Below are 12,573 nucleotides of genomic sequence, written 5' to 3' on the forward strand. Positions count from 1 at the left end.
TGTCTGCAGTGGGAGAACTGTGCTGGAGACACCCTTCTGGGGCAAGATTTGCTTCAGTGGGGCTTTGGTATTCACTGAGTCTGGCCCCTGAGTGTGTCCCTTATGGATCTGAGGTGTTGTAATCTGGATGGTCCCACTCTGACCACTGGGTACACTGGTACTTGGATCTCTAAGGAGGTGCTAATTTAGCCTCTGTCTGAGGCTACCCCGCAGGAGCTATGGAGAGATCTGCAGATTCCTCTTCTTTGTTTGGCGTTTGGAGGTGGCCAGATGAGGCCCAGCTGTGAAGCAATGCAAGCTGCTGTGGGGCCTTGAGCCTTCTTTTGGAAGTCTGGGCCTCTCTGACCCAGCTGCAGTTTGTTAGGTAATTTTAGATTGCAATGGGCCAGGCCATTCATATGCAAAAGCCTCTGTGCACAGCTTGGGTGGGGTGTGGTCTCAGGGAATCAACAGGGAGGAGCAAACAGCTATGGCTGATCCTCAGCCCTGCCCTAAGAGGCCCCAGGTCTCAGTGTCCTATGGTAATCACTGCAAGCACCTTTGAGAGAAATCCGCCCTCGAGTTCTGCTCGATGCCAGACAGTCCAGTTTCTCCCCATATGAGTCTGGCTCCCCAAAGACTCGCCCGGAACTGGAGTTTAGAGCAGTCAGGAGCTTGTGACTCCCTCCCGATTGAAAAAGACAACTGCATCCTCAGTTGCCAGCCCTTGCCACGTGCGCCTCCATAACTCTGCACTTTACTTCCGCACCTCCTCTGAGTCTCAGTGTGCTTTTCTCTTTCCTTCTAGTTGTAGAATTTCCACTCAGCCAGCCTTCCTGTGGTTCTGGATGATGTCTGTTTTGTCTTTTTGTTGTATTTTTGAAGTGGTTGTGCGAGGCAGCAATTTCAGGTGTTTACCTATGCCGCCATCTTGGTTTTTCCTCTGTAAGAAACATTTTAATAAAAATTTCATGACTTAATTTTTACAATATCTTGTTATACGTAACTAGTGGCATGGTACACAAATTTGTGCACATTGAAAGGAAATTAAATAGCAGAAATATTTTAATAGCGCTATTCGCCCTTTCTCTGTAACAGAAGTGTCAACCAAATTCATGATTGACAATGACAGATCGAAACATGTGTGCAATTGGCGCCAGTGAGAGCTTTATATGTATAGCACATGAGTGAGTCAACTTAGCCTCTTATATATATATATAGAAGAAACTTGCTTAATTAGACCTGCTTTCTGATTTAGCTATACTTTTTCCAGCCCAGTTAAGCACCCCAACTTCTCTTTCAGGTAATTGCCAGCAACACAGCAGTAAATATCAATATTGTGCCAGGCCAGTACAGCCAAGGGTTCAGTGAGCGGGGGGGTGGGAGGGGTGCAGCGAAGGATTAAAGAAAAGACAGACAAAGAGAATAAGCTGGGGCTCGGTGGATATCCTGTGCCTGGCTGAGGCTACAGAGAAGGATCCAGACGGCAAGCTGATGCTTTATTTTATAGTCAGAGGTAAACAAGATAGTGGTCACCATAGTTACAATGTTCTTGTGAGTTTCACTGTCTTCCATCCTTCCCCTTTCGCCTTCCATCATTGCGAGTATGCAAATTAGCCACCATCTTGGCTGGCAGTTAATTTGCATATCGCCCTGATTAGCCAATGGGAAGGGTAGCGGTCTTACGCTAATTACCATGTTTCTCTTTCATTAGATAGGATTATTAATAATGAACTACAACATTCGCTAATGACTGATTACTATAATCATGTTGCATTTATTTTCCCTACACGCAGGTGTACCATTTCTCTCCACTAATACTAGCAGCAAATATTTTAGCAACTGATTGCCACGTCATTAGTCTTGTACTAATTTGTTTGTTGTGCACAACAGGAAATATTTTGCTTTTGGAGAACAAGAAAAACAGGTTTATTTGCGTTACGCTTATTAATTTGTGCACTTATTCAGTATCTTGTAAGTTAATGTTCAACAAAAAATATTAATTTTTATTAAAATGTTGTTATTTATGTTAACCATTACTCATTTATTTCAGCCCTTTGTATTCAGCATGTCTCTATCGAAATAAATCTACGTTTCTATGAAATTTGAAACTTTTGTATTTTTGCGGCCAGATAAACTTAAACCTTGTTTATTTGGCCCGTTTTAGCTTTTGAGTTTGACATGCTTGGTGTAGCACATACTCAAATGCCACGTGAGAGTTAGAGATAAAAGGAGAAATCCCTGGAAGCCTAAGTGGTTATTATTCTGTGTAGTATTTGGGAAGGCAGAGAGGAGGATGACAGCATTACAGCCAATGAAATGGTGAGGACAGAGGCTGAGAAGTACAAGGCATGTTCAGGGAAAGTCAGGTGACTTTTAGAGTATTTCAGATGTGACATGCTAAGTTCCGAGGAAGAACGGCACTGGAGAACTGGGAAAGCCATGATTAAGTCAGGGATTAGAGAAACAATTGGAGGAGTTGAAAATAACTGGAATGTTCTTGGTTAATTGGTGAAAAAATAGAGAAGTGAGGGAACAGAGAAAGTTTTTTGGAGATAGTAAATAATTATATTTCTATTGATTAAAAATATAAGGTTATTTTTGCATCTAAATTGAGTCCAGAATAACCTACATGTTTTGTAGAAATGAAATCATGTTTTACATTTAATCACACTTTACAACGTAAAATACAGTATAAGAAAATACTGTGTTGCCATGAAAATAGAATGTTGCCATCTTTTGTGTGTACGTGTGTTTGTTTTCTTTCAGATTCCAGTATAGTTAGTGATGTTGTACTTCAGGACTTACTGGCACATGTATCTTCAAAGCATTCCTATCTCCGAGACCTCCGTCTGAGGCCGCCCCAGGAAGTGAGCAGCGTGGAGTTTGTGGCTCTGGAGCAGCTCCAGCCCGGTGTGCTAGTCCATGTGCTGCTCAGAGTGGTGGATGTCACTGTACTGACAGGTGATCAGATACAAGGCCTTCTTAGTGTACAATTTGGTTAACATTATATATTTATCATTAGACATTATAAATAAAACAGTCCTTTTTTTCCAGAGGCGGTATATAGTTATAGAGGACAGAAGCAAAGTAAAGTTCTGTTAACAGTGGAACAGGCCCAAGGTCAACATTATGTGCTTATATTATGGGGTTGTGGAGCAGCCTGGTACCCTCAACTTCAAAGGAAAAAAGGTAAATACAACAAAAAGCGTTTAATCTACTTATAGTTATGTAAATGGTTAATGCTTATGAGCCTAAGTTGAGAATCTTAAGAGGTTAGATTACATTTGACATGAGATTATGATTAAATATTCTTCTGTTATAATTTTATACCTCCTGTAAGCAGATCAGTAATCCAAAAAGTCCTCTATAGTTAGAAGTGGTAAAGGAAAAGCTTCCACTTATTCCTAAACATACTACTTTACCATTTAAGTGGAGTTTTGATCTCCTTCAGAGAATGTTCCTTAAAATTTTAATTCTGGAGAAGCTTCTACAGCTTTTATTCAGTGAAAGTCCTCTGCTAAATAAACCTCTCTGGTATAGGTTGATGTTCAACCACTTAGCCATGCTGGCCAGGCTATTCCAGTTATTTTAAACTAGGGGCCCAGTGCACGAATTGGTGCACCTTGAAAGGAACCGTGGGCTGTGAGGCCATGGTAGGCACAGGGGCGGGCCTTGGCCCATCCTCCGCGCCCCCCGCCCGGCCCCTCCTGCCGTGGCCCCCGGTCTCCTGTATGCTGGCAGCCCTGCTCCTGCTGCCACCCCTCCCATGCGCTGACAGCGCCGGCCTGGTTTGCATCTGCTGAAGGCATGGAGCGATTGGGGCTGATGCCAGCAGCAGATGCGAGTGGGGCTGGCGCAGTCAGTGGGTGCAAGTGGCGGTGACTGCTGCTCCAATCACCCCTCAGGAGCAGGAGGGGTGGAGAAGCCCGCAGGGGTGATCAGGGCCGGCAGCCGCTGCTCGCACCTGCTCATGGCTCCGAGCAATTGGGACCGGCACTGGGCACCAGCAGTGGGTGCGAGCAGGGCTGGCGCTGGCAGTGGGTGCGAACAGTGGTTCTGGCGCTGGCAGCGGGTGTGAGCGCCAGGTGGGACTGCGGCACGTGGGAGCAAAGAATTTTTAGTAACCACCAGAGGCTTGCCTCGATGACAGCGACTGTTGCCCTGCCTTGGTCTGGCACCCCTGCTCACCTGCTCCACCATCCCGCTGTGGCCAACACCCACCATGTTCTGTGCATGCCTCCTGGTGGTCAGCACATGTCATAGCGACTGGTTGTTTTGTTGGTCAGTTGTTCCAATGGTTCCGGTTGTTCCGCCATTTGGTCTATTTGCATATTAGCCTTTTATTATATAGAATATGTAGATTACTAGCCATCCATAGAATGTTTATGTTTAAAATATGACCCATAATTACATTTTTCTTTACAGCATAAATTAATAATTTATCATGTATTGTATAAGTGGAATTGATGTTTTAATAAAATAGTGTATTTTTCTTTTGGATATTATATCATCCTTTAGTTGTAACAGTCAGAGATAATATAATTAGTGGCTCATGAGTTATTTTACCCATATAAATTAATTCAGAGATTAAGTGTGTGATGATTCTATTTACCTGAATATTTCTTCCCAAACTTTTACCTACAAAATAGTTACCTAAAGATAGAATCTGTCACACTTTCTCACTTAATCATTAATAGCCTATGACTAAGATCTGAGATAAGTCTGACTTTTGGCTTTTATGTTATGATCAAACAGTGACAAACATTTGTTTAGTTGAGAAATCAGATAAACATATGTCAGTGATAGATTAACTTTCATTATTGACCACTGTTTCATTGCCAGAGCATGAGTCTAGTGCATGTTGATCAAAATGTAGGTCAGAGGTGTTATTCCAGTTCTAATGAAGCTATAGCGAAGCAGATTGTTCCAAGCTTAATGGGAATATTCTCTTAAAATGAATAGCTATTGGGCTAATAGAAGAGAAATTATAGTTTACTCTAGATAATTCTATGGTATTTAGGTTAATACTGAAAATTTATGAATCAAAGCATAAAGATGTATTTGTTCTTTATTCATTCATTCAGCATACTTATAACCATGATTTTTAAAAAATTTCTTTATTGTTAAATAATTGCAGATGCCCCCCTCCGTTTTTCCACCCCAGTGACCTCTTCCTTCAACCCACTCCTGTGCCCTCCTCAGGCCTTTATCCCACTATTGTCCCATGGGTTATGCATATCCTATATAATAAAAGGGTAATCCTATATAATAAAAGGGTAATATGCAAATAGACCAAAAGGCAGAACAACTGAACAACCAATTAAAGTGTAATATGTTAATGATATGCTAAGGTTGCTCAACTGCTCGCTATGACGTGCACTGACCACCAGGGGGCAGACGCTCTGACTGATAGGTTAATTGCTGCTGGGGTCCAGCTGATTGATTGGAACTGAGATGGGCCAGACATGCCCTGCAGCCCTCCTTTGGTCCCTCCCCAGCCTGATCGTGCACTGGTGGGGTCCCTCAGCCTGGCCTGTGCCCTCTCGCAATCCGGGACTCCTCGGGGGATGTCGGAGAGCTGGTTTCAGCCCGATCCCGCAGGCCACTCCCTTTGGGATGACACCAGATGCAGGGCTCATGGCTGGTGAGTGCTGCTGCGGCAGCGCAAACCTGTCCCGATTGGGACTGATTGGGCGTGAGCCCATGGCAGGCACAGTGGGGCCTGGATGAGTGGGAGCAGCAGGTAGGAGCTGCAGGCGGCATTGGACTATGGGTTTCAGCCCGATCCCTGCAGGCCAACCAGAGGGACCCCACCTGTGCACGAATTCATGCATCGGGCCTCTAGTATGCATATACGTTCTTTGGTTGATCTCTTTCCACCCTCTCCCTTCTCTCTGAGAATCCTCAACCTGTTGTATGCCTCCATGTCTCTGGCTCTATTTTGTTTCTCAGTTTATTTTGCTCATTAGATTTCACATATGTGAGATCATGTGATACTTGTCTTTCTCTGACTGGATTATTTCACTTAGCATAATACTTTCCAGGTCCCTCCATGCTGTCTCAAAGGGTAAAAAATACTTCTTTTTTACTGCTGCATAGTATTGCATGGTGTAAATGTACCACAGCTTTTTTATCGATCTACTGATGGGCACTTGGGCTGTTTCTAGTTCTTAGCTATTGTAAATTGTGCTGCTATGAACATACATTCTTTCTGATTGATTTTTTGGGCTTCTTAGGATATATTTCTAGAAATGGGATTACTGGGTCAAATGGGAGTTCCATTTTTAATTTTTTGAGGAAACTCCATACTGTTTTCCGTAGTGGCTGTACCAGTCTGCATTCCCACCAGCAGTGCACTAGGGTTCTGTTTTCTCCACATCCTTGCCAGCACTTGTCATTTGTTGATTTATTGATGGTAGCCATTTGGCAGGTGTCATTTTAATTTGCATGTCTCTGATGATTAGTGGCATTGAGTATTTTTATATGTTTCTAGGCCATTTGTATATCCTCTTTGGAGAAGTTTCTATTTATTGTGTCTGCATATTTTTTAATTGGATTCTTTCTTTTCCTTTTGTTGAGTTATATGAGTGCTTTATATATTTTGGAAATTAACCCCTTATCAGATATATCATTGGCAAATATGTTGTCCCATACAATGAGTTCCCTTTCATTTTGATGCCGGTTTCTTTTGCTGTGCAGAAGCTGTTTATTTTGATGTCGTCCCATTTGTATATTTTTTTCCCTTTGTTGCACTGGGCCTTGTATCAGTGAAAATCATGCTTTGTGAAATATCTAAGATTTTACTGCCTACGTTTCTTCTAGGGTTTTTATGGTTTCATGACTTCCATTTAAGTCTTTTATCCATTTTGAGTTTATTCTTGTGTATGGTGTAAGTTGGTGGTATAGTTTCATTTTTTTTGGCATGTACCTGTCTAATTTCCCCCACACCATTTATTGAAGAGATTGTCTTTACTCCATTGTATGATCTTGCCTCTTTTGTCAAATATTAATTGAGCATAATGGCTTGAGTCGATTTCTGGGTTCTCTCTTCTGTTGCAATGGTCTATATGCCTGTTCTTGTGCCAGTACCAGGCTGTTATGAGTACAGTGGCTTTATAGTATAGCTTGATAGCCAATGTTGTGATCCCTCCAAGTTTTTTCTTCGTTCTTAAGAATGCTATGGCTATTTGAGGTCTTTTTCGGTTCCATATAAATTTTTTGGGTATTTATTCTAGATCTGTGAAATATACCATTGGTATTTTAATAGAAATTGCATTGAATCTATATATTGCTTTGGGTAGCATGGACATTTTAATGATGTCAATTCTACCAATCTATGAACATGGTATATTCTTCCACTTGTTTATATCTTCTATCTCTTTTTTAAACATTCTATAGTTTTCCAAGTACAGGTCTTTTTTTTATTTTTTATTGATTTTTTACAGAGAGGAAGGGAGAGAGATAGAGAGTTAGAAACATCGATGAGAGAGAAACATTGATCAGCTGCCTCCTGCACATCTCCTACTGGGGACATGCCCGCAACCCAGGTACACGCCCCTGACCAGAATCGAACCTGGAACCCTTCAGTCCGCAGGCCGACGCTCTATCCACTGAGCCAAACCGGTTTCGGCCCAAGTACAGGTCTTTTACCTCCTTGATTATGTTTATTCCTAAATATCTTAATTTTTTTGTTGCAATGGTAAATGGGATTGTTTGTTTTTTTTTCTCTCTTTCTAAGAGTTCATTATCCTATGTAATAAAGAGGGAATATGCTAATTGACCCTCACATCATCACAAAAGATGGCAGTGCTCACAGCCAATAAGGCAGCAATATGCTAATTGACTGCCATGCCTTCAAAGATGGCAGTGCCCGCAGCCACAAGATGGCAGCGCCCAGTCCCCTCAGCTGCGTCAGGGCAGCAGGCGTGTGGCCTTGCCATGTGCCTGCCTCTGGAGCCCCCAGTCCCCTCAGCCCCCCAGCCTCTCAGGGCCAGCCCGAGGTTTAGGCAAGCCTTGGATGGCAACTGCCTAGCCAATGCCCGGGGCTCAGGCTAGCCTCAGATGTCGGCTGCCCAGCTGCCTAGGGCTGGCCCAAGGAGCACGCAAGCCTCAGATGGTGGCTGCCCAGCCGCCCAGGGCTGCCCGAGGCTCAGGTATCCAGGGCCAGCTGAGGCTTGTGCTGCCGGCAGTGGCAGCAGCAGTGGTGTGATGGGGCATTGCCTTCCCCTGATTGCCAGTTGCCGTCTGCCCCTGAGGGCTCCCGGACTGTGAGAGGGGGCAGGCCAGGCTGAGGGACACTCCCTCCAGTGCATGAATTTTCATGCACTGGGCCTCTAGTTGGTATATAAAAATGCCAATGATTTCTGGGTGTTAATTTTGTATCATTGCTGAGAGTTTGTATCAAAAATATGTTGGATTTTGTGGAATGCTTTTTCTGCATCTAGTAATATGATCATGTGATTTTTATCTTTCAATTTGTTTATCTGATGTATCACGTTTATTGATTTGCAAATATTGTACCAGCCTTGCATCCCTGGAATAAATTCTACTAGTTCACGGTGTATGATCTTTGTAATATATTGCTGGATCCAATTTGCTAATATTTTGTTGAGAATTTTAGCATCTATGTTCATCAGGTATATTAGCCTGGAGTTCTCTTTATTTGTCTTATCTGGTTTTAGAATTAGGATAATGCTGGCTTTGTGAAAAGAGCTTGGAAGTGTTCCTTCCTCTTGGATTTTTTGAATTAGTTTGAGAATGATAGGTGGTAGTTCTTTTTGAATATTTGGTGAACTCCTTTGTGAATCCTGCCAGGTCCGGGCATTTGTTTGCTAGGAGGTTTTTTTTTTTGATATATTTTTTTAAATCCTCACCCAAGAATATATTTGTTCTTTGATTTTTAGAGAGAGTGGAAGGGACCAGGAGAGTCAGAGTGAGAAAATCAATGTGTGAGTGACACTTCGGTCGGTTGCCTCCCACACGTACCCCAATGGGGGCCAGGGATCAAGCCTGCAACCAAGGTACCTGCCCCTGGTTGGAATCAAACCAGTGACCCTTTGGTCTGCAGGCCGGCATTCTATCCTCTGAGTCAAACTGGCCAGGGCAGGTATTTTTTTTTATTTTTTATTTTTTGTTACTACTTCAATTTCATCAGTTATTATCAGCCTATTCAGGTTTTCTGATTCTTCCTGATTCAGTTTTGTATTTTTCTAGGCATTTGTCCATTTCATCCAAGTTTTCCAGGTTATTGGCATATAGTTGTTAATTGTATTTGCATACAATCCTTTCTATTTCTGTGGTGTCGGTTGCTACTTCACCTCTTTCATTTCTGATTTTATTTATTTAAATCCTCTCTCTTTGTTTCTTGATGAGTCTAGCTAGAGATCCACCAATGCTGTTTATTTTTCCAAAGAACCAGCTCTTGGTTTTATTGATCTTTTGTAGTTGTTTTTTTTTTTTTTTTTTAGTTTCTATGTCATTTATTTCTGCTCTGAATCTCTATTATTTCCTTCCTTCTACTTATTCTGAGCTTTTCTTGTTGTTCTAATTCTTTAAGTTGTAGGGTTAGATAGTTTATTAGCAATTTTTTTTGTTTCTTGAGGTAGGCCTGTAGTGCTATGAACTTCCCTCTCAGGACTGCTTTCGCTCTGTCCCATAGATTTGGAGATGTTGTGTGTTCGTTTTCATTTTTTTTCTAGAAGTTTTTAATTTCTTTCTTGATCTCATTGGTTACCCATTCATTGTTTAATAACATGCTATTTAACCTCTGTGTGTTTGAATGTTTGGGGGTGGTTTTATTATAGTTCATCTCTAGTTTTATGCCATTGTGATCCAAGAAGATGCTTGATATGATTTTATTACCCTTGATTTTATAGTGACTTAGTTTGTGTCCTAACATGTGGTCTATCTTTGAAGAGATAATCTCATATGCACTTGAGAAGAATGTATGTTCTGCAGCTTTGGGCTGAAATGTTCTGAAAATGTCTATTTAATCCTTTTGATCTATTGTGTCATTTAGGGTCACTGTTTCTTTATTGATTTTCTGTCCAGAAGATCTCTCCAGTGATATCAGAAGTGTGTTAAAGTCCCCATACTATGATTATATTGCTGTCAATCTCTCCCTTTAAATCCTCCAGAAGAGTTTTTAAAATATGTATTTGGGTGCTTCTATATTGGGTGCATATATTTTTACCAGGGTTATGTCCTCTTGTTTTATTGATCCTTTTAGTATTATGTAGTGACCTTCTTTGTATCTTGTTATGGCCTTTGCTTTGAAGTCTGTTTTGTCAGATATGAGTATTTCTACCCTGGCTTTTTTTTCTTCCCCATTTCCATTTGCTTGGAAAAAATTTTCCATTTTTCACTTTCATCCTGTTTGAGTCCTTAGTTCTTAAGTGGGTCTTTTTGTTGACAGCATATAAATAGGTCATGTTTTTTTTATCCATTCAGCTACCCTATGTCTTTTAATTGGAGCATTTATGCCATTTACATTTAAGGTTATTATTGATAGGTACTTATTTGTTACTATTTTTATTCTTTATGTCTATGTTCCCCCCTCTGTTTCTATTTCTTCTTCTTAAAACAGTCCCTTTAGCATCTCTTGCAGTGCTAGTTTGGTGGTAATAAACCCCTTTAGCCTTCTTTTTGTCTGTGAATCTTCTAATTTCGCCTTCAATTTTGAATGATAGCCTTGCTGGATAGAGTAGTCTTAGAGTCACTTCCTTGTTTTTTATTACCTTGAATACTTCATGCCATTCCCTTCTGGTCTGAAGTGTTTCTATAGAGAAGTCAGCTGGCAGCCTAATGAGAGCTCTTTTGTAGGTAACTTTCTCTCTTGCAGGCTATAAGATTCTTTCTTTGTCGTTAACATTTGCCATTTTAATTATGATGTCTCTTGTTGTGGGTCTTTTGTGTTCATCTTGATTGGGACTCTCTGTGTTTCCTGGACTTGTGTGACTTTTTTTCTTTACCAGGTCAGGTAAGTTTTTAGTCATTATTTCTTCCAACAGGTTCTCTATTCCTTACTCAGATTCTTCTTTTTCTGGTACCCTAATTTTGCAGATGTTTTTAACTTTCATGTTGTACCAAAGCTCCCTTAAACTCTCTTCCTGCTTTTAATATTTTTTCTAATTGCTGCTCTGATTGGATGTTTTTTTCTACTCTTTCTTCTTATTCACTTATTTGGTCCTCAATTTCTTCTAGTCTACTGTTGAACCCTTCCAGGGTATTCTTTATTTCAGCTATGTCATTCTTCATTCCTGTTTGATTCTTATTCATTGTTTCAATCTCTTTTTTCACACTGGTGTAGTTTTCATTAAGTTCCTTAGCACCCTTATAACCATTACTGTGAATTCTTTAGCTGACAAATTGCTTGCCTCCATTTCATTTAATTGCTTTTCTGGCGATTCCTCCTTTTCTTTCACTTGGGGGATGTTTCTTTGTCTCCCCATTTTAGCAGTGGTGGGGAGCAGGGATGTCATGCTTCCAGAGGTGACTAGTCATGCGGGTTGCAGTGGTGGATCCAGTCTTCTGGTGGCACCAGGTTAGGCATGTCCTGTCACTGTGGCAGGTTTGTGCATCTGGGGGCATCGGGCCATATCTACTGGGCAGTGTCAGGTGGTAGGGCCGTTTGTCCAGGGGTGTTGAATCAGGCACACTCAGTCCTGGTGAAAGGTCTGTGCATCTGGGGGAGTTGGGTCATGGTGGCAGTGCCAGGCACATCTCGTCAAGGCAACAGGGCCAGTCATCCAAGAGCACTGGGTTGGGTGTGCTGGTTCAGGGCGGCAGGTCCCTGTGTCCAGGCAGGCCATGTGTCAAGGTGGCAGAGCAGGCTGGGCACTGGTCTGCTGATGTGTGTGTGGTACAGCTGGGTACACTGTGTGCCAATATTGTGGGGCAGGCCCCATGCACTGCCTGTCAAGGCAACAAGCCAGCCCTCCGAGGCCCTCAGTTCAGGTGCATGGAGTTGATGTCTGGTTTGTGTGTCCTGGGTAATGGTGACAGGTCTGTGCATCTGGGGGAGTTGGGTCATGGTGTTTGGGTACAAGCAGTGGGGCCATGCACATCTGTCTGTGGGCTAGGGGCACTGGGAAAGGGCTGTTCCCTGCATCTTCCTCCTAGGGAGGACCCTGCAGCTCTTTCAAAATGGTGGGTTCTCTTCTGTCAAGTGGTGGGAATCAGCAGGCCAAGAATCTCCTATGCCAGGAGCTCCTGAACCACCCTGAACCCCATTCCTACAGACAGATGCTCTCCCACACTCACACGCATGCACAGTTTCCCTCACACACACTCACCCAATCACACTCTCACCCTCACTCCAGTTGTCTTATTGGTCCATAACCATGATTTTAAGTTTTGATATCCATCTCAATAACTCAAGATACTTTAAAAAATGGCACAATACCTATTTTGAAGGGTCATTTAAGCAAGTGATTACTACTTCCAGCATTCTGTCTATTTATTTGTAATTTCTTGAAGCATTTTCCATCAAATTTTCTTTATATTGGACACTTGTTTTACTTGTTCCCAAGGATTAAAAACAACGCAACTTTAGGTGGTATAATTAGAAAGGATAATATTGAATCACTGTTG

General features: G+C 42.0%; 1 protein-coding gene across 2 annotated transcripts in view; it reads left to right on the forward strand.

Moving 5' to 3' along the window:
- SHLD2 (shieldin complex subunit 2) overlaps nucleotides 1-12,573 on the forward strand; it is a 135,168-nt gene that overhangs the window by 80,252 nt on the left and 42,343 nt on the right. For both annotated transcript variants that reach the window (XM_059662057.1, XM_059662056.1), the window contains 2 exons: nucleotides 2,749-2,943; nucleotides 3,037-3,171. In XM_059662057.1, the coding sequence (XP_059518040.1) occupies nucleotides 2,749-2,943; nucleotides 3,037-3,171 (330 nt within the window). The remainder of the gene's footprint in view (nucleotides 1-2,748; nucleotides 2,944-3,036; nucleotides 3,172-12,573) is intronic.

The sequence above is a fragment of the Myotis daubentonii genome, chromosome 13 (assembly GCF_963259705.1).
Source record: "Myotis daubentonii chromosome 13, mMyoDau2.1, whole genome shotgun sequence".
In the NCBI taxonomy this organism is placed as follows: domain Eukaryota; kingdom Metazoa; phylum Chordata; class Mammalia; order Chiroptera; family Vespertilionidae; genus Myotis; species Myotis daubentonii.